At 40.5% G+C, this 22,189-nt stretch overlaps 1 protein-coding gene across 3 annotated transcripts in view; it reads right to left on the reverse strand.

Moving 5' to 3' along the window:
* Nucleotides 1-20,562, reverse strand: part of PTPN14 (protein tyrosine phosphatase, non-receptor type 14) — a 92,783-nt gene extending 72,221 nt beyond the window's left edge. For 2 of the 3 annotated variants that reach the window (XM_006036221.3, XM_025192473.1), the window contains exons 1-2: nt 20,238-20,562; nt 9,331-9,500 (exon numbers count right to left, since the gene is read on the reverse strand). In XM_006036221.3, coding sequence (XP_006036283.1) covers nt 9,331-9,500; nt 20,238-20,411 — 344 coding nt within the window. In that variant the 5' untranslated portion in view covers nt 20,412-20,562. Of the gene's footprint in view, nt 1-9,330; nt 9,501-20,237 lie in introns of those variants that run through there. The other variant, XM_025192474.1, reaches the window with a different exon arrangement.
* Between the last annotated feature and the right edge of the window lie 1,627 nt (nt 20,563-22,189).

Below are 22,189 nucleotides of genomic sequence, written 5' to 3' on the forward strand. Positions count from 1 at the left end.
GGGCCCCAAACAGTTCACCCAGAATCTCTACATCACACCCTGTCTCCAGCTGGTACATATGATTAGTATGGCCCTGTCTTCCATGAGTTGAAGCCAGACCACGTGGTCCTGCACCTCATCTGCACATAAATTTTTGGAGGATCCCAGGACTTGCGACAAGAACATCTGATTCTAATCTGGAGTACACATGTACACTGAGCAGTGCTGAGCTGTACATTGACCATGGGGTTTGAAATGCTGTTGACTCGGGTGGAGCCCAGCCCAATGAACTATGTGGTAAATCATTAGCCTTTTGGATTTGCACTAATCATGCATGGTTCGTACTATATAGGAGTAGGTGCCAATGTGCAGCTTAAAAGTGTGTTTATGGAGTCCCTGTGATAAAATTTGCAGCAGTTTCAAAAAAGGTAACATTCATCAATTCTGGATGAACTAAGGTCTATTGGTATTATATAAAAATTGCTATAGTTATGTTTAATTTCAATGTTATTGTTTTCAAATTTGCTCCTCACTTCCATGTGCACAGGGAAAGCAGGGTCTAACAGTAAGGAGAGGGGGAAGGTGCTGCAGAGAGAAGTTGGAGGAAGCAGACGGCAAAAGGGCTACTTGACACCCCAGATTTATTTTCCTCACTGTAACAGTGGGAGGGGGATAAATTCAAAGTAAACTTCCAACAATTAGAATCTGTACCTGGAAAATTATAACAAATCTATAAATTTTCTATATATAAAATCTAATTATTGGGGGCCATCTTATAATCAGGGTCAGTTTATATTTGAGTAAATATGGCATTATCATGGGGTAAGGCTGATAAGGGGGATGTCCCTGTTGTCACAGACAAAATAGCATAAATACGGGAAGGTGAGAGAGAAGTTTCTAATACAGTGTTTTAGAACTCCTGACCAAAAACCCCATGGCATAATACCAGAAGGAACTAGTAAACTCTTAAAGGAGAGGATTGAGCTGAGCCCTTAGACACAGCTGTTTCAGGTTTGAGGACTCCCTATACCTACAAATGAAAGGCACTGCCAAAGGCACACACATGGCCCCCCAGTATGCCAACCTATTTATGTGACAGATCTTGAGGTCCATTTCCTGTGCAGCTGCCTTCTTATCTTTCCGGTATACCTAGGGTACACAGATGATCTCTAGAGGGATGGAATGAGTCTCTAGAAAAAATTAACCAGGACTTTACAACTTCCATCCCTCCGTCAAACTAACTCTGGGATACTCCACTCAATAGATTCATTTCCTAGATACTATAGTGAAGGCTTGCAATGGTCACCACACGTATTAGAAACAAAGTGACTGCTACAGTTACCTTCACACCATCAGCCTTCACCCTAAGCATACTATTAAACTTATCACCTAAAGCCAAACTCTGTTACAACCAATTACAATACAATCCCAAAATTGTAACCACTCAAATCAACAATGCCAGACTCAGACCTCACTCTGACCTGCTACAATACCAACCCTGGGGCAAGGAGAACAGAATCTCTCTGGCTGTCACCTTCAGCCTCCAGCTTGAACACCCAAGACATCATTAATGACCTCCAGCCCCTCCTAGAAAAAGATGACCATCTCAAGGTAGATTTCATAGACATCAGGGCTGGAAGGGACCTCGGAAGATCATCGAGTCCAGCCCCCCGCCCAAAGGGCAGGAAGTCAGCTGGGGTCATAGGATCCCAGCAAGATAAGCATCCAGTTTCATCTTGAAGGTGTTCAATGAAGGCGCTTGAACCACCTCCGGTGGCAGGCTGTTCCAGACCTTGGGGGCTCGGACAGTAAAGAAGTTCTTCCTTATGTCCAGCCTGAAACAATCTTGAAGTAGTTTGTGACCATTCGACCTCGTCATCCCTTGGGGCGCTCTGGTGAACAAACGTTCCCCCAGATGCTGGTGGTCACCCCTGATAAACTTGTAGGTGGCCATCAGATCACCCCTGAGCCTGCGCTTTTTCAGGCTAAAGAGCCCCAGGGCTCTCAGCCTGTCATCGTAGGGTCTGCTTCCCTGACCTCTGATCATGCGCGTGGCTCTTCTCTGGACTCTCTCAAGCTTCTCCACATCCTTTTTGAATTGTGGAGCCCAAAACTGGACACAGTACTCCAGCTGCGGCCTCACTAAGGCCGAGTACAGGGGGAGAATGATGTCCCGGGATTTGCTTGAGAAGCATCTATGGATGCAAGCCAGCGTTTTGGTCGCTTTACTAGCCGCCGCATCGCATTGCAGGCTCATGTTCATCTTGTGGTCAATGATGACCCCCAAGTCTTTTTCTTCCATAGTGCTAGCCAACATAGCACTGCCGAGCCTATAAGGATGCTGCGGTTTTTTTTCCCCAAGGTGGAGAACCTTGCATTTATCGGCGTTGAACACCATCAGATTCTCGTCCGCCCACTTGCTGAGCCTGTCCAGGTCAGCCTGGATCACCCGCCGGTCTTCTGGTGTGGATGCTTTGCCCCAAAGTTTGGTGTCATTGGCAAACTTGGCCAGTCCGCTTTTGACTCCAGTGTCCACATCATTAATGAAGATGTTGAACAGTATGGGTCCAAGGACAGAGCCTTGGGGGACCCCACTGGTCACAGGACACCACGATGAGTGACTTCCATCGATTACTACCCTCTGGGTCTGACCCCGGAGCCAATTTTCCAGCCAGCGGATCGTGGAGGACCCAAGGCGACAATTGGCCAGTTTCTCCAAGAGGCGATCATGGGACACCAGATCGAAGGCTTTTTTGAAGTCAAGATATATGACATCAATCTCTTCTCCCTTGTCCAGGTGATAGGTAGCTACGAGGGACAAATCTGTCCAGCCTTACAGCCAGCCCCCCAACCTCAGCATCTCTCAAACAGACTAACTTGCATCCTTACTGAGGCAGCAGGCTTTGCAATGGACTCAAATGCCCGCTATGGTCTCATTTCAATATAGACCACATCATCACTGGACCAAATAACAAGGAGTATAAGCATCCAAGGTTCATTCACCTGCAACACTACCAATGCACCATCACTTGGTTACTGTGTCCCTCTGTTGTCTACATCAGTCAGATGAGGCAATCTCTATATGTAAGAAGAGTGGACACTGATCTGATATCAGTTGCAGAAAGAAGTGAAGGGAAAACACTTTAACCTCTTTGGACATCCCATTGCTGACCTCAGGATTGCTGCTCTCAGGTAGCAAAATTTTTAAAACCAGTTTGAATAGAAAACTGCAGAACAACAGACTGGATTGTATAAATTATGGTTTAATGGGCACTACAGATTATGGGGGAGGGTATTGTTTGTTCCCTGCCCCCGCCTTCCCCTTCCCCCTCCTTTTTTGTATTAAAATCACGCATTACAACAGGAGTGGGCAAAATATGGCCCGGGGGCCAGATGCAGCCCGCAAGGCCATTCTATCCGGCCCGTGGGGCCCCTAAAATTTTTTGATAAGGCTTCTAGCATTTGAGAACTGGACTGGACTGCAAAAGCTGAAGTTTTAGGTTAGGTACACCAAGGTAAAACTGAACTGACAGTCATGATTACAGTGGGCTTAAGCTAGATTTACATGGATAAGAGAGAGAAGACTCTGCCCATGTTTTAAATCCCTCCTCTTTGCCTGCCATTGGTTTCCCTTGTCTTCCACTGTTTATCATATCTCTTACCTCATAAGGTAACAGAAAAGAAAGGAAGATTTTACAGGGTTTTTTTTAATTTTAACATTTCAATGTGAAACAATTTCATTTACAGAAAAAAAATACAGGAATGTTTTACAAACCATTACTATTTAAAGGTCTTAAGTGTCTTACTGAATCTCTAAATGCCTAATTGTTAAAATTTCAGCAAAATACAAGTGTGGAGTATTTCTTTGCTTCCTGCCTTACTTCATACCAGAGGTGTATACTAATCAGCATTACCACACAGCCTGTCGCATCTCATTACTTCAGGCAAATGCACCACTGGCCATCCTGAACAAATCCTATGGCACATATCCCATGGTTCTCTCGACATATATTATGACATACTCAAGATCTGTTTTGGCCAACAAAGTCACTATACTGCTCAAACCAATTACTCCAGTTTGAATTCTGAGGCAGACAAAGAGACTCTCAGCCAACCACAAGGTACAGATGCAACTGAGATTAAAAAGCAAAGCAGTTTAATGTACTGTACCACATTAACAGCCAAAATCGTTCCACATCAACGAGCTTGCCACAAAGAGGGTCTGGAATAGGAGGATATGCTATCCAACCTTATCAAGGCAATTAAAAGCACCATTTAAAAACAACACAGTGACTAATGCAAAAACTATTAAATGGTACGGATATTTAACATTATAAAACAGTTATCATACTCTGCAGCACTTGATGAGGATGTGCAACACCAGGTTATTTAAAAACAAAACAAAACAGATTAGAAGTAAAGATAAGCTCAAATAGCTGAGAAAGTTAAGAGGAACTTTTTCTTAATGGAAAAAAACCCCACCAGAGATTAATAAAAAACTGGCTTTGCCAGCAATTTTCTGTTTTTTCTCCTGTATGTATTTCTTTTCCACATGTAGTCACAAACCATTTTCCTTTTGCCTTGTTCTCTAGTGAAGTCAAAATCATATGTTCATAACAAGCTGTTGCTATGTAAATGGTAACTGTATAAATTCCTCACTTTGCATGTGAAGCAAAATAAAGTGGGAAGAGAAGGGCTGCAAAGAAGAACAAGGCTTTGTTTAAAACAAACAGAAAACTGGCAAAGAAAAGACAGAGAAAGTGAAACATAAGGAGGTATAAATGTACTGCAAAAGTTGAGAGAGGAAAGTGTGAGGGCCAATATTCCAAAGAGCCTCAAAACACACTCCTGGCAGGCACCAATGCTCATTTTCCACCTGCAAATGTACTGATTCCCATATTCTGCAGGTGCAGCTGTTTGCTTCCAAATGTGGCCCCTCAATGTTTTCCTGTATCTACAAGCTGTACAGTAGCTTCCCCAAGGACAATGCAGGGCTGGGCATGAGATGAAATTAAAGGCCACAATCCAGCATGATGCTGAGTGCCTCAAGTAATAGGAACAGCACTCTGATCTGCCTTCAAAGACCATGCACATCTTCCAATGGACAGAAAGCTTTCTGGAAGGAGTGCAGGTCCTCAAACCACACCACTTCAATGAGAATGGAAGGTGCTCAGGATCCTGCAGGATTAGGCCCTAAATCACAGGTCTGCAAGAGACTGAGCACTTTCAACTACCACTTAAAGAGTGAATTCAATCTTGCAATGAGGTAGAGTGGTTCTTATGTCAAGACAGAATTTAAAAGACTCCCACAACTTCAAAGGGGGACACAGAAGAATCAGGACTGAAGAGTGTAATGATTTAAGGACTAAAACCTACTCTTTAAGCTTCTCTTGGAATTGTCCAAAGCAAGCATGGATGGCCTGACAATAGAAAACAGTGTTATGCCCATGTTAGCAGCCACAGTGGTATGGGGGGGGCAGGGTCTGTTTGCAGAACAAGAGTACAGTGAAAACAGTTTGCTTGCTTTAGACATTTGTACAAAGGCTTATTTTTTAAGCACAAATGGCTGAAAGGATGTCTCCTCTGAGGAGTTGGTGGTAGCAAAAAAAAGGCAGACATATTTCTAATCTATGCAAAATATCTACTCTACAGGGCATCACACGGACCGTTTTATGTCAGATATTATGCAAATCCCAGGTGTTTTAAATATGCCAAAGCAGCCACAGCATCTCCACCTGTGATGGCTGGCAACTCTGAAAACAGCTGGGTGACTGGAAAGTTGCAGATATGCCAATCTCATCTTTCCATTCCAATTGCTTCTACTCAAGCTGCCATCAGGAGTGGAGAGCTTTACTACTTGCTTTATTATCCCCAGATTCTCATAGGATTTCTCAAATTATGCAAGTCCTAAGAGGGGGGGGGAATCTGCCACTGATTACACCAAAAATGCACTTGTTCTCAAATCTGTTGTGAATTTCTGAACTGGAAGGAAATTTGTTTTTCCTTTTAAATCAAGATGCAGGATTTTCTGCCAGTACAGACATTCTGCTTTTCTACTCTCTCATCTAATGATGATACTACATAAAAGCATCCATCATCATTGTACCTGGGCACACACCCAGTACATCTTTCCAAACACAGACCCTGTGTAGACTACAGATTTGTCCTCTCAGTTTTTAGGGTCAAAGGAGGACAAGGTTTCAGATATCTTGATCCTGTGGATTCCAGTCCTTGTAACTGACGGACTATTTTTATGTTAAGGGTACGAATGAATCTGTGTATAACATATCATGCTTGTGTGAATTTCCCCACAGCATTTCAGCAATGTAAGCTGGGATTTTCAAAAGCACTCCATATGAAACTCACTTTGCTCCCTCTTGAAAGATTGTGGTAAAACATTCTTGAATTTGACCAATGGTGAGCACTGTGAAAAATTCAACTTAAAAACATGTATGATTAGATGAAGCATTTAAGTTCTACTGGATACTGTCTCTTCTCAGCACAGGGGCTAACTGTTCCCCACCTTATTCCTCCAGTTACCCATTACGTAGTTTAAAACAGTTTTCCAATTTCCTCTCTCAAAAGCTAGCATTTTGGAATACCCCTTTGATCTTGCCTGTACCTGTTGGGCCTAGAGGTTCAAAATGACAGGCTCCTGATTGGTATGTCTGTTATCAGACTGAGTCAAGCTCATTCTGCTTTTAAAATGAAAACACTGACATTTCCTCTTACTAGTATTTTCACTCTGTATCATGGATAATTAACATATTAGAGTCCATCTGTCACAAGGGAAAGTGTACTAGAGCACCCCATTGCCAATATGATATCCATCTTCCCCTCTACCAGCAGTGTCCCAAACCCATAAATTATTTCCTTTTTTTTTTTACACAGTCTTCCCAAAAAGACTTATGGCAACTTACAATAAAAAAAACTAAATAAATGAGAAAAACCAGAGAAAATAGTACTACCTTTATATAGCAGAGACAAGGGTAATTTTGCCAGTTAACCAAATACTTTAAAAACTTTGTATTTGTGGCTTATGTATATTTACTGAAGTGCATTCTAAAAAAGGTGCATTTGTAATTATCTTTTATATTAATTAAAACCAGGATTTCTAGAGCCTGCAGTTTTTGGAAAGCCTGGGCTACGATGAATCTTAGCTCAGACTAAACATGATCAGGCAACCTCAGGTTTAGACATATTTCCAGAAGTGAATGCTGAAGTTCAGGAGTTCTCCAAAGCACTGACACTGATGTTAGGTTTTAAACTCTCTTTTTCTTTAACCTCTCTTTTTGGTGGTGTTTTTCATTTTTGTGTACTTTTCAAATTTAAAGAAAGACTGAAGGAGGTATTTAATCAGGAGATTCCAGGAAAAGCAATTACAGTTACCATACTTATTTACATGCAATTTTCCCTGCAAAACGTAGCCATCCAAAATTGGGGTGAACGTCTTAAGTAAGAAAACTGCTTTCCATGCTGAAACGGTGGCAGGAAGTTGTGCTCGCTGTGCTTCCAACTGGTAAGCTCTCAGTTTACCAGGCCATGTATCATACACTGATGATGAGAGCCTTGGAGCCGGGTGGCTCTTGAAGCTCTACCCAGCAGCCCACAACAAGTCACCGCAGTCTGAAGAGGGGCATGGCATGGGCAGCCAGGGATTTGCAGAATATTTTGTGCTCAGTCTAAAGGGCCCAGATCAGAATTTAAAGCTAACTTCCTGATTTCCAGAAGAGGGAGGTCCCCACTTTGGGGTACAGGAGCCTCTACCAGAGCAGGGTTTGCACAAAGTCCTCCACTTGTATGCTTCACATTTTAAGTTTTGACTAGCACAGGAAGCTATACTTTGTCAGAAATTATGAGACTATTTGTCCATCGAGACTTCACTCAACTGTTCCTTGATCCTTCAGATAAAGATGCCTTCTATTATCCATGGTGGTGGTGCTGGCATGAAAAATCCTTCCGAGTCCCCACAATGACCATCCTCTGCCTTTAAATATGGTACATACTGCCCTTATTTACCTTGTTAAATGCCAAGTGCCACAATTATGCAGCTTCTTTGCCACACAAAACCTTAAATCACAGAGTATTCTGCACCAGTCATCTATTACTATCTTGATCTTTTTACAAAAAGAAAGATAAAACACTTTAAAGGACATGCAATTACAAAAATCCACAGTGACTTGTTTTTGTCTACTATTTCAGGAGGAAAAAAACCCAAGAGCTATTCACACTAACATTACTGTCAAGTGCAACAGGGGTATAACAAGGCTGCAGAATTAAATTCCTGAAAAATGGTTCAAGGCAACATTACCAAATGCTTTATGTACACAGGCAGAGGTATAAGGATCTGTTTTTCTATGAACAATGCAATTTGCAGCCCAAAAAGACAACAGTATCCAAGGAGCCACTGTTTTCTCCTCCTCACAAGTCAGCAAGGTATAGTCAAACACATTAGGCCACAATGTTTCTGTGTTGCAGACAGTAAATGCACAACTATGGGTCCATAAGTGTACAAACATGACTACTGGGAGTCACCATCCACTATCTAGTCAGTGCCTTGGGCAGTGCAGTTCTAGACTGCACCTTAATCAAGGTAGATTATCTGTTTAAGGGCTAGCCCAGAGTTTGATGGGACTATTCCTCAGACCCTAAATAGCTGCTTGCAAAGGAACAAAGTGGCAACGGTATTCCTATTAAAGCATACACTTGCCCATTTCCTCACACTGAGAGCCACAACTTCAGTATTATGAAGAAATCAGTTTATGTAGAACCTATTAAATGCAGTATTTTGCTCTTGATCTATTCACTTTATGGGAATCAGCTACAGTTTCTTGAAATGTGTCATCACTGTAGTGGAAAATGATGCATAAACAGTTATCTTGATTTTTTAAAGTTTTAATTGTGATTTTTTTCAAAACTGCAAAAATCAGAAAAACAGAAATAAAATATAGATAAAATAGTATTACAGACATTAAGCCATTTTATAAGGTAGAAACCAAAATATAAGCAGATATCATGAGTATAAGGCGTTAGTTTGCATGAAAATAGACCAAAGTGCAAGAAGATCCAATAGCTACTGTACATTCCTTTGTAGAATTGCCTCTTTTAACATGTATTCCCTCTCATTTTTGCTCATAAGATACATAGTTTATTTATTCAAATGGATAGAATAACTGATGATTTCTCTCACCAATTTTACTTGGGACCAGGAAGGAGGAGAAGTAAAGAGATGACCACAGCGCTCAAAAGGAATCTTAAAACCCCAAGCTAAACAAAGAAAAAGTTGTTCATCCACAATCACCTATACTACAGATTTATTATCAACAGCGTGAACAAAAGGAATCCTCATACCTTGTGGCCTCTTGCTGCAGTCGGGATACACTGGGCACATAGAACATTACCCCGAAGAAAAGCAAAGGCTCATTGGCAAATTTGTCCAGCTGCTTCTTCAGAGGTTTTTCCAGTTCCACCCATCGTGCTTGCTGGCTCTTGCTGAGAAACCAAAGGCCAAAGTAGTGTGTCTAGATAAAGTAAAACAGTGTCAGTATACGCTCTGGGCAAGTTTACCAAGACCACACATACAACTGAAGACATAAATGCAACTATGAGCAAATGGCATTGTGTCAATTTTTCCACTCCATATGCAAAGCCAGAGTTAAATGTTGTTTTCCTTTGCTTCTCGGGACTAACCTGAAGATGTTAATAATGTTGAAATCCAGCTTACAGAGTATCAATGCTCTTCCGAGTGTCTAACCAAGCTTGTACATTAAATGGCTATGCTGAAATTATGGCGTTGACGGAATGTATGATTTACAAAACAGATATCTGATTTTTTCTTTAAAAAGGATCTGTAGGATTTCAGTTCTTATCTGACATGCTCGTGCATAGGCTTCACGCCCAAATAACAAATACTGCATTTGTACCAAAGACCAGTGAAGCCAAAGAAAGGCTTCTCAATGATTTCACTTGGCTGTGGATCAGGTCCATTGTTGGCAGAGACAGGGACCCAGTTTTGCACAGCTCAAAGAAACTAGAACCAGACAGCTAACAAAAAAACTTGAAACAAAACTTATTTTGTAGAGGGGTCTGAGGAGATGCATCCTCTCCCTATGCAAAGAATCTGTTTGTGAAATTTTAGAGTAAAAGCAAAATACTCTAGACACTCCCAGACAAGAAAATTGTGAACTGTAAATTAAAACAAAGACTCCAGATCTTATACACGTACTCATTTAAAAACAAGGATATTCACCATACTTGTAAAAGTCCCAATGACTGCAGTGGACAGTGCAGTCATTTATTCACACAGGGTATTCTCCTTGCAGAACAGTAGCAGGACAAAGGCCCAAATCATTAAATAGTAGCAACCACCAGTTAAGGCAGTCCAGCAAAAAACTATTGAGCTACCATACTAATAGTTCTAATCCTATTTCTTTCTAGGCATGAAAATTACATGCAACTCTTCACAATAAGCAGTATCATTTTTGGTTAGGAAAATAACTATGTTGGAATAAGAAATGTATTTTTCAAGTTTTATAGAGAGACTAAAACCCAGCCTTGCCTGGAAAATTGAAATGAACCTTAATTTCTTCCACACTGCCTGGTTCTCTGCTCTACTTCAGATGAATTGGCAATCTATACCAATAGCTGAGAACATTTTTTAAAGATTTTCTCCTCTTGTCAGGAAAAAATAAGAGCGCTGAGACTTCTGCAGACTTCAGAGAGACTTAAAAGTTGAAAACAAGACCATAATTCCTCCTTCTTTTATTTTGAGGAGGAATTATTCCCCTGCTTTTATTTTGAGAAAAAGACCTCAGGCTTGATTCTGCATCATTTCAGTCAATGGGAATTTTTCATCTGGGCTGAATAAGATCCATCCAAAAATAGTATATTGTTAGAGTATCGTTAACATAGAGTATTATGCAACCTAGTTCTTATAAAAATCAGTCTACGTCCTGTAATAATATTCACTTCATACAGAGCACTTCCTCAAATCTGGGGGAAAAGTACATAAAAAATTCATTGCCATGTTAAAAGGCCTTTTAAAAAAAAGTATATTAAAATGGATTGCTTGTAAAACAAATGAGAGTTGCTGAATGGGAATAAACCAGGGGATGAAGAAGAACTAGGTTCAGTTTTAGGACTGACATTTACACCGATGCTCTCCACAGAGGGCAGACAAACTACTGCAATGCCCTGCAAACACCATCTCAAAACAAGAGTTGGTCCTGGAAAGGACTACACCTCTAAAATCATTGCATCTCCAGCAACTGGGTACAACATGCAAAAGCACCTAATGCAGAATTGTAATGCTGCAGAAAATGTGTCTTAGGAGGGCCAGGATATATTAGCCAGGAAGAGCATGGACACACTGGGAGCATCCAGACGAGTGTGCTTCCCCTGGGACAAATAGCAGCAGCACAGTTGTGCCACTGCTACTTGTTGCTGGGGAATGCCCATACATACATGCTTTGGCCCCAAGTGGGGTAGGGGAGGCTGGGACCAGTACCTGGGCCAGCCCCAGCAGTCTTACCTGGGGTCCTCCAGTAGCAACCTGGGCATGCACAGCCTGGCTAGAATCCGGAGTATGGCTCCGGCTGGCCAGGCTCCAGTTTTGGGGAGCGCATGTTGGTGCCACGTGTGCCATTCACTCTGCTTTTTTCTGTCACGGGTTTTTTGACACCAGGCTCTCCCAGTGTCAAAAAAAACCTTCTGCACCTCAAATCAGCAGTGCAGCAAATGCCTAAATGTGCAGCATGTGCAGTTTGCGGTGCCACAGATGGGTCTGCAGCACTGCAAATCACATGTGCATACACATCTGGACGTGCCCACTGAGTCAATGTTTGCAACCTCAAAAACCAGCTGTGGCAGCATTACTATTTCAATGCTCAAAGCAAGAAGGATCATACTCTAAAGATCTAAACCAAAAGTTCAGGTAATCTACACACTGGAGATTCTTTTCTTGGAGTTTATTTACTCCATTTAACTTGACATAGTCAGCATCTTTGTTGAAGACCAGTCTAGACACACCCCAGTTTTATCCTGGAAGCAGAATTCCAGATATACTTCCCTTTGGAGGTGTGGCTGGAGAGACAGTAAAGGAACATGGAAGATTATAAATTAAGATTTGTTTTTAAAAAATGCAGAGGGAAAAGCTGCAATAAAGCTAATGGTGTTATCTTCCTGAAGATAGAGGGCTTTAAAAAAAATTGACACACACTGATCCATGGGATTTAATTACTCAAATCCCAGTGAATTTCCAAGTCACTGAGGATTATGCTCCTAAATTGATTAGACACTTATGACTATTTTCCTCTTCAACTCTTGTTAGTAGTCTCAAGTCATGCCCACATTTGGGAAAATATACTGAATTACATGAAAACGTGAATTTAAAGCCTATGAACACATATTAAACTTTAGGAAACTAAGGCCACCTTCTTTCTGAATAAGTGTCCGCATCAGCATTTAAAGGTATTTTAACTAACATCTTCATTTCCACTGCTACCTCCAGTATTAAGTGATTAAAAAAAAATCTGTATTTTTGATAAAAGTTGCAATAAAAATTTTCATGAAAAATATGGAAAATGGATCCATTTTGAACCCTGTGAAGTGAAAATAACTTGAACGTTCCTTAAAACGAAAAATGCAAAACTCCCACCACCTCAAATTCTCATTGAAAATGTATATTTAAGCAAAAATAAAATGCTATTGTTAAAAGTAAGGCTGTTTGGAACTTGGTTTTTCCTTTCCCTTCAAAACTGTTATTCATATATGGAAGTAAAAGATTTTCCCTGTTTGACAACAATCAATAAGAGTTCTCTCAATATTCTAAAGGAATGGGCAGAAATAACTTGAAAGAATGTGCCTCAAAGTCTAAGCTTACCCCGCCTCCCCAAATTAGTTAAAATAAATTCATTGCTATATGGTCATTCCATATGTGCAATTATTTTTGAACAAATGTTCTTTCTTACTAACTCACTGAAATAGCAGATTAGATTAAAATCAGAAGTAGGAGGAGAGTGGAGACTGTAAGAAAAAGGAATGTGTGGGGGGCAGAAAAAACAAGTATAAAGATTTCACTATCTTATAAGGGAAATCCTTTAATACGTGAACTCTAGAAACTAACTGCAGGACAAGAGTTCAGTCTCAACATGAAATAGCACAGTTCTGAGTGAAAATGCTGTACTGTACTTGAAGGATATTAAAAAATTAGCAGACACCAAAAAGTAGGCTAATGTCCAAGTTACCAATGTCAAATATTTTAAAATCATCTAGTAACAGAGATATGGAGTCTAAAATTTAGATTAATTAAAAAACTAGTTAAAATAAGTACTGTAACCAACAGGTTTAAAGCTGCAAAAGTCTTTTTTCCAGTGATAAAAAACAGGTTTGTTACTGTGGAAAACTGCTACAGTAACACAATGGTGGGGGGAAGGGGGCGTATCATCTGACTTGCTTCCAATTTTCCAAGGAAAATGAACCAAGCATTATGTCTGAAGTACCTCATATGCTTCAGTGGATCTGATAGATTGTCCAATGTATCTCATACAATTAAATAAAGAAAAATACCGGTGGAAGTATGTGTGCACAGCCCTCTTCTCCGGAGGAGGGTAGAGTGGACTTTGTGGGGATGAAGAAAAAAAGTGATATAGTATAGGCTTAAACAGAAGATACAAAGCAAGTCACTTGGAGTGCAGAGAATTCATTTCTACACCCATCATAGAAATCTGTACCAAGAAGCTAAGATTCAGGTCCCCAGCTTAACACCTCAGTAAATGTTATTTATTTTAGGACACAACCATTTTATAATACCTAAGGACTTAAACAGCAACCATCCCCCACTCTAAGATTACCAGACTCTTACACCAGTATATAATTTACAAATATGGAGACTTGTCTCGCAGAGAACTGGCTATGGGATGTATCAGTCTTTTCCTTTAGGCAATTGACTCAGTCTGCTCAGATAGGACTGAAATCAACAGTTCATTTCATATAGATGACCAAAAAAGCCATCTGATAGATCATTTCCAAGTGCCAGTACTATTTCCAGTCTACCAACGAACCAAAAGCCCACTGTCACAAATAGCAGTAACTGAAACAGTGAGCACTCTTACCACACTGAGACTAGTAATTGAAGCAAACTTCTAGATTGCTTCTAGAAGTGTCAAGGTACATTGGCTGCAAAACAAAGTATAATACTATTATCTATGCACTACATATTTTGTGGCTAAATTGTAAACATTGGTTGCTCATGTTCTCAGGACGATGCATTATGGGTCCCCACAACATGTACAGGTAAAGGTGCAATGGGATCAAATGCATAATCCATACAATTGCACCTCCTGCCATGTCACATGTGCATGGCAGGAGGCCCAACTATGGGATCACATATTAGATCCCATTGCATGGAACACTGCCACCACTGCACACCATGAGATGCACATCTCACAGCTGTGGGGGCGTTCTCCTTGCTGCCCCTGCTGTGAGCCCTGCACCCATGGAGACTCACAGAGGGGACAGTGTTCTCCTCACTGCAAGCCCTGCAGCTGACTATGGTGCCACCATTGCAAGCCTTGTCAGCTGCAGGGGTGGGAGCCCCACAATTAATGGGGTTACCTGCCACAGAGGAGCACTTGGCCACACATTCAATTAATGGAGTGCTTAGAACAAGGTACAAAGTTATTACACATTTTTATGGAATAACTTTGTAGCTTATTGCTTGTTTTATCAGGCTATTAATTGGCTGAATGTGTAGTTGGTTTGACTGGAATGATTACTTGGTTAATCACGCCTTAAGTGTAACATGTGGAGGGGGCCTTGAATATACTGGAAGAGCTCTAAAAAGCAAGAGGCTGTAACTTTTTTCTCCAATATTTTTCTTAAATTGCCTTGTGTTCTACATAATACCTCATAACATATGTAAGGCTGGTGTTATCAAGCACATTCTGGTTTAAAAGCTGCATGTTTTTGTTAGATACGAGAGACAAATCAGGAAACCTGTGTCAGCTAAGGACAACAAACTAAAAGCAACCTATGGAGTAAGCTATGGTGGGTAAAAAGATAAATTATTCAGTGAAAACAGAAGCTGTATTTACACAAGACCCCTGTAGAAACTTTGCAACAAATAAACGTTGCTATATCCTGTAGTCTAATGGAGATGCCCTCACTCATCTATCAGAGAGAATGGCAGAAATGCCTGGAGGTGGAAACCTAAGGAAGCTCATCAGCTGACAAGCACCAGACTAAGCAACCTCCCTCAAAGTAATCTGATGATCCAAACAGAACACTCAGTGGAACTTCAGCCAGAAGGCCAACTAAAAAATGAACTCTGAGGGAGAGAGAGTCTCAGATCCTTTTGGTATAAAGTACAAAAATTCCCTCTTAAGGAACAGTACTCCAAATCCCATGGCTAGGCATTAGTTCAGTGCTGATTTACAGGGGCAAACAGTACTTTTTACTGTAGCTGCCTATACTTGAAAGGTCTCCCATCTATGCTCACAGTGAATATTATCCTACCTAGTTTGCAAGGCAAGTTCAATATGACCTGCCCAAGACAGCACAGCTGCAGAATACGGCCCAGCGAGGATGAGACACCTTCCAGGAAAAGCCCAGAGTGCTTCAGTAAAGGGTGCTGGTGATAACGCACAAGCCCATTATCTCAGGCTTCTGAAAGTAGCCTAATGTTGAAATAGTTCCTGTGCTCGCTTCAGTATTAACAAATTCAACTCTTGGCCACTGAAGACAGTGCATTACTACTGAATTGCATACACTTAAGGAAAACAAAGAAGAAAGTGACTAGGAAGTACAGCAAACTAATTTTAATCATAAGTTAGTACATATTCACTACTTCTTTTATTGGAAAGAATAAGTCCTACTATACTGAAGTCTTTTTCTAAAGCCTTATAATTTGTGCAAAAGATACAGGTTGATGGCATCTTCTCTGTAGCTTTTCTTTCTTACATTTTCATTTCTAGTACTGTTAATCCTTGACAGTGCTACCATTAAAGCTCTTTTTAATTATAACTGGTAGTTGTCAATGTATCAGGTCTTCTAGCTAAGGCAGTTGCTAGACAGGATTCAAACACATTTTTCAATAGTTTACATGGGTATACATACTTTCTGCTGACCCATGTTTGAACCCTGACTCAGTGCTGCATTCCCTGGAGATCAAATAAAAATATACATAATCCATTAGATACTGTTCTTCAATCATGTGTGGGATAATGACTGACAGCTCTTCCACAATAATGCACAAAGTCAACTCAAGCCAGCAGAGCTTTGTTTTTTTAACAAAATATTTTCTTTACAAATCATCTTGACTGAAAGGTGCATTTATTCCTGATCCTGAAGATACAGACTACTGCACACCTGGAAATTATACAATAGGAAGACTCGTGCAAATGTGTCAAGAACACAAATACAGTTTATGATATGAAACAGCGCAACATTTTTTTAAAAATTACATCACACAATCTTAAAGCAGATTGAAGAAAGGATTATGTATAAATAACGTAGGTAAAGGAAATGTGAGGATAGTGTTTAAGATAAAAAGACAAAGGGAACATTGGGCCTAGATGGTAAAGGGAGAATACACCACAGCTCTTTGGGCTTAAACCCCCCCCAGAAAAACCATACTCCTCCATCCCCAGTCTACCTGGAAAAGCTCTATCTTGGTTTAGAGATGTTTTGTTAAGGCTGAAAAGTAAATAACTTTTCTGCTTGCTCCAGAACATAAAACAATAATGGATCAGGTTGGTGACTGCTACTACACTGGGTTGGAGAACCATATCCCATCAATAAAAATATGGAACCAGAAAAAATTAGAATGAGCTGGAAAATTCTTAAATTTTGTCAATATTTCACTTGGAAGAAAACTTGGGAACATTGAAAAAAATAATGTCAGTTCCAATATTCTGAAATAACTTCTTGTTTTAAATATTTTAATGATTTTCCCCATTCTTTTCAGAGAATTTCTACAGTTATGAAGCTTGTTCCTGTTTGGCAACAAGTCAGATTCTGAAATCTTGAAATCTACCCCCAAATGGAACTGTGGTCTTTTGCATAGCTCTAGCAAAAGACCACCTCCCAAAGGCAGATGGGAATGCAGAGTGCTAGGTCTGCCAGCCCAACATTCCTCTCGGCCTATGCAGCAGAGCTCAATAGGAACCAATGCCTCATACACTCATTCAATTCCTCCTGAGTGGCTGCTCTTGCAGGAGAAACCACGAGTGTACAGATGCTCAGCCGTTCTCTTCCAGAGTAAAAATGGCTGCCCTATGCACTAATGCTATCGGTTGCTAGGCAGACTAGGGGATCATGCTGAGACATGTGCATAGGGCCCTCTGGCTGCATGGTGTCAGCATTGCAAACTCTCCACTCTTCAGGGGCTCAGCATTCATATGTCTGGACATGAGGCTATAAGTTTTCCTACCAGGAGAACAAACCTGGAAGAATTCTCAGATTATCTGAATGTGGGTATGTAGCCCAAGAGAAGAACTACACTCAAAGCTGCCCAGGTGGCTTCTAACCTCCACGCTGGTTCACCAAATCCTCTCCAGCAACAGAACCACACTGATTAAACTGTGACTAGGAACCTTGCACAACAGCTGTGGAAGAGAAAACACTATTTGTTTCTCAAAGCATACGACTCTGAGCTTTACTAAAAAATGCACCATATACCATGCTACTTTCAAAATGTAAAGGCTAATAACATCTTATGAAAAAAACTGCTCTTTAGCATGCTGCTTTTTGCCTCATTTTCTGCCTATACATGTGTGCACATATCCACAGGATGTGTTCTTCCTTCATTCTCTATTACTACTAAATGGTCTAAATTGGTCTGGAAACAAAGTTTGTTTTTAAGAGGGGGTTGTTTTTTTTTGCTATCGATTAAAATAAATATTCCTAGCTATTGATATTCTTCCATGTGTGACACCATAATCTCCAGGTATAGAACTTACTGTGACGCCATATGAATTTGTCATATTTTTAAACAATACTTGAGAAACGTGTCAATCCAGAAGCTGTAACAGACCTTCTGCCAGCAGGGGTTGATAGGAAATTCCTTTAAGACATGTGGTTCTTATTGGAAAATCCAGGTTGAGAAACTTATCAAGCAATAAAGATTTCAGGGCCAGATCCTAAATGACCCTGTAGACATGCAAACAAGATTGAGGTGACTAACTTCTGACTAAGTGAAAAAAAGTAATCTTAATTGACCCTGCTCAACAATTGCAAAGCTGCTCAGACATCTAGATACAGTAGACACCTCCATTTTTGCCTAAACATCTAGATCCCTAAGCACCTGGGGCTTTGACTCCTGCAAATGCTCAGAACCGACCCAGATCAGCCACCTACATGACTAACTTCTGCCTACGCTTGTTGTAATCCACATTGGTTCTGGAAAATAATAAACATCACCTAGTACCTGATTCTTTAGATGAGGACAGAACAGCCTTGTCACTGTTTGCATGCTGAAAGCTTGCATGCTGCTCAAAAGAAAACAGAGGAGGAAGAACTCATATTTTGCCCAATAGTTTAGTGCCAAGAATACACATCTAGAAAAGGGAAGACCCAGTTTCAAAACCATCTTCAGCCGAAGGAGACTCAAACCACCCTTCCAGTTTTTGGAAGGTGTACCACAGGACAACCAAGACAACGAGATTCATGGATCTAGAAGAGCAAGGAAGAGGGAGGCTGGCAGTAGCCCAATGAGGGGGACACTCCCCTGAAAATGGGTTGGGAACCCCAGCCCCACTTTGCTTGCTATCTTTCTAATCCCATTCCTGTGGGCCAGTTTCAACTGAAAGGATGAAGGAAACCCTCGGGCAGTCTATCACAGAGAGTGGTTAGGGCACTCTCTGCTGATGGGGGGGACCTGTGGGTTCAACTCCCTTAGGCTGGAGAGAGCCTAGAGCTCAGATATGTGATGGAGTAAAGTCTCTAACTACTAGGCTAATGGGCAAAAGGTGGGCTCCTCTTTAGGATATTCTGTTTTATATTTAAGTCAGCACTGCTGTGAGTTAATGCCTTTTAGTTTAGACCGGCATCTCCCCCTCTGGACAATTCTGACCAGACACAATAGAAACACCTCCCTGCACATCTGAGTCAGACACCTATCTTCTGAGGAGCAGCAGGAGTTCAGACACACCTCTGGGCCTCGCATTTCCTGTTGGTGAGCTGAAGACACCTTACTGAAAAGTGATTAGGCAATCTGGATCAGCTTTGGGAGGTAACCAAGTCTCTACATCTAATTAGGAACCCTAAGCATCTAACCTTGATTAGGGCTGGCCTGTGGGACAAAGTGCAGAAATATTCATGCATTACAATGTTTAAATAGAATCACTAGTGTAATTCAACTAGTAGAATCACTGAAATCAGTGTTGTTACATCAAGAGAAACTCGATGTTACTGAGCTCTAACCAGAAAGACTGTCTTCATGACACCCTTTACACAGCTTTTCTGAAGAGCTCTAGTAAAGTAAACCCTATTTTTTCACATGCCTATAACTTTGGACTGTAACATCCGACAATCAATTGGCTCCCAGAGAGTTGTTGGTCAATTAAACTGATGGAATGATCTCATTCTCTACTCATTTCAACCTTAAAAAAACCAAAATATGGAGACAATGTATATCAATGGAAAACACACGACAGATGATCAAAGAAATAAAAACTATTCATACAATTAAAGAATGAAAAAAAAAAATCCAGCTTATTTCTAGCTTCTCTGAAGGACTGAATCAGAACTATGCAAGAACCAGAGGACTGTGTGATATAATATTAGCACCGTTTTCTAAGACATCTTTTTACAGTTCTGTCTCTGGTCTTTTAAAAGCAGTCCTTTAAAATAAATGAATAAATAAATAATAAGAGCAACCCCCTCCCCCCCCAAAAACCAAACAAACAAAAAACAGAGCCACTACCTTCACCACAAGTAGGAGATTAAATATTGAATGTGTGCCCAGATGTGGGAACATCAGTTGTTCAGGCAAGGAATAAAATGATTCATTTTATCTTCTGAAAATAATGTAAAGTTCTTTCGAAAGGTAAATGTGAATCGCAGCACAAGCCATAGGTAGCACACTGCCCATATTTTTCATGCAACCAGAATGTGTTTGCCGATGTTCCATGCACTGATAGGATCAGGCCAACTCCAAGAACAACATGATTCTAAATAAACAGATTCCAAATGCTAAATTGCTTGAGCTAAAAATGTGTCAAATTACAAGTGACAGATGGTCATTCCTGGGTCACCCTTACCTCACGTAATTCCAGCCTCTGTGCCACGATTTCCAGGCACTCCTGACCTGTGCTTTCTACGGAGAGCGTGCACTCTATCACATTGCTGTCCAGCAGACGGATCCGTGCCACAAAATAGTTCTTGCTCAAGACATTATAGCGCCTGGTCCGTCGCAATTTCAGGCCGAAAGGCATGGCTGCTGGGCTGGAAGGCTGCCCCTTCCTGTCACACTATGGGTGTTCTCAGCAAATTTTTTGGTTTGCCTTAACAGTCGCTCCCCAAGTTAGCACTCTCCTCCAGAACTGGAAATATTTGGCCATGCCTGTATCAAGTGCCAAGGAATTCCTGTAAAACATAAGTAGTAACTACAGTTAACAATGTAATATGGGATGGGATGATACCACAGGTCAGTGGAAATGCATAACTGCTAAAGGATTTCAGTTTAGAAAAGGACTTGCATTTGACACATAAAGAATTCCAAAACATTTTTTATAACTCTTCCTTGTCCACCCTGTCAAAACATACAAGTCGTTTACAAATATATTCTGGTGTTGAATTTAAAATGGGACTATAATGACAGTGCCAAACTTTTGAGACTCCAGACAAGCAGCTGCTATACAGGACAGTCATTCATAGGTGCTAACTCTCCCACAATTAAGCCCTACTCAGGAGCCTAAACCTAGCCTCAATTTAAAGCTTTGGTACCTCAGGGCATCCATTAACACACTATGAGACACAAGTATTCAAAAGGAGCCTGATTTTCATAGGTGCTGAAGTCAGCAGGAGCTGCAGGTGTTCCAACACCACTTGAAAAGTCAGGCGGAAAGTAACATGTATGCATGTGAAAGAGAAATATCTGAAACATTAGGGAGAAGTCTCCTGTTGAGCAATTCCTGCCATTCAAACTCATTTCAGCTTCAACAAAGTTACATTTTCCACCCTCTGAGCTGGAATATATAACTACGATTGCAGCAGAAAAAGAAGGTAAAGCCAAGTGGGAGGAAGAGATCACATATTCTAGATATGAGGGTTTTTTTTTTTTAATTTAAAATATTCTTAATCATATACAACCCTGACAAGTCTTGCCTTTATGGGCTAAAAAGTAAGAGGAAGAAGAAAAAAGAGAGGCAGATTCCCAAAAGCATATAATGAAGCTATTTTTTTCATTTTGAAGACAGAAGTCAGCTGAAGTCAAGTTTAAGAGAAACTCAAATAAGACTTGACAGGCAAAATAAAAAGTTTGCCTGGGTGTAACCAGGCTAGTTTCAAAACTACATATTAAATTAAAAAGTGTTGCTTTCTCATGGAGACAGGACCTACATTTACCAACAAAAAAAAAAAAAAGGAAAGTCTCAGTAGGAAAGTCTGCTGGATTTTTGTTTCATTTGTGAGATTTTAAAAAGATCAATATTGAAAAACATCAAGCTACCACTTTTTCTTTCTAAAAAGTAGTAATATAAAGCACTGCCTCCATATTATACATTACATTTAACTGAATGCAATGACATTCTAAAGAGGTAACACAGTGGCCATGTGCACTATAAAGCGTAAGCTGCATTCAGCAGTTATTTCCAGTATTTTCTGAGCTTTAGTTGCTATGGTAATTATTAGAAGCAACCCAGCTGACTGCAGTAATAACTATTACATCTGCAAACAACCACCACATACTAGTTAAGTATATTTTTCATAACACCCTTGTTTCTTGGCATTTGCTAGCAGGTTAAAAAAACATTCAGACTGCCCTCATTGTCCAGCTTCACAATTACCAAACCAGCATGCTAACTTTTCCCTGAAGAAACAAAGGCGAACCTGCAACACACTAAATTAGAAGTGGAAGAGACTGATATAGACAGTTTAGTAGCTGTAGGTGTATCTTCCATCTCTAATTCCTCTGCTCTGTCTCTCTCACACACGTATATATTAAAACATTTATATGCCTCACAACATCATCATTTCTGAAAACATCAAATAT

Source organism: Alligator sinensis, unplaced genomic scaffold (genome assembly GCF_000455745.1).
Source record: "Alligator sinensis unplaced genomic scaffold, ASM45574v1 scaffold503_1, whole genome shotgun sequence".
Taxonomy (NCBI): Eukaryota; Metazoa; Chordata; order Crocodylia; family Alligatoridae; genus Alligator; species Alligator sinensis.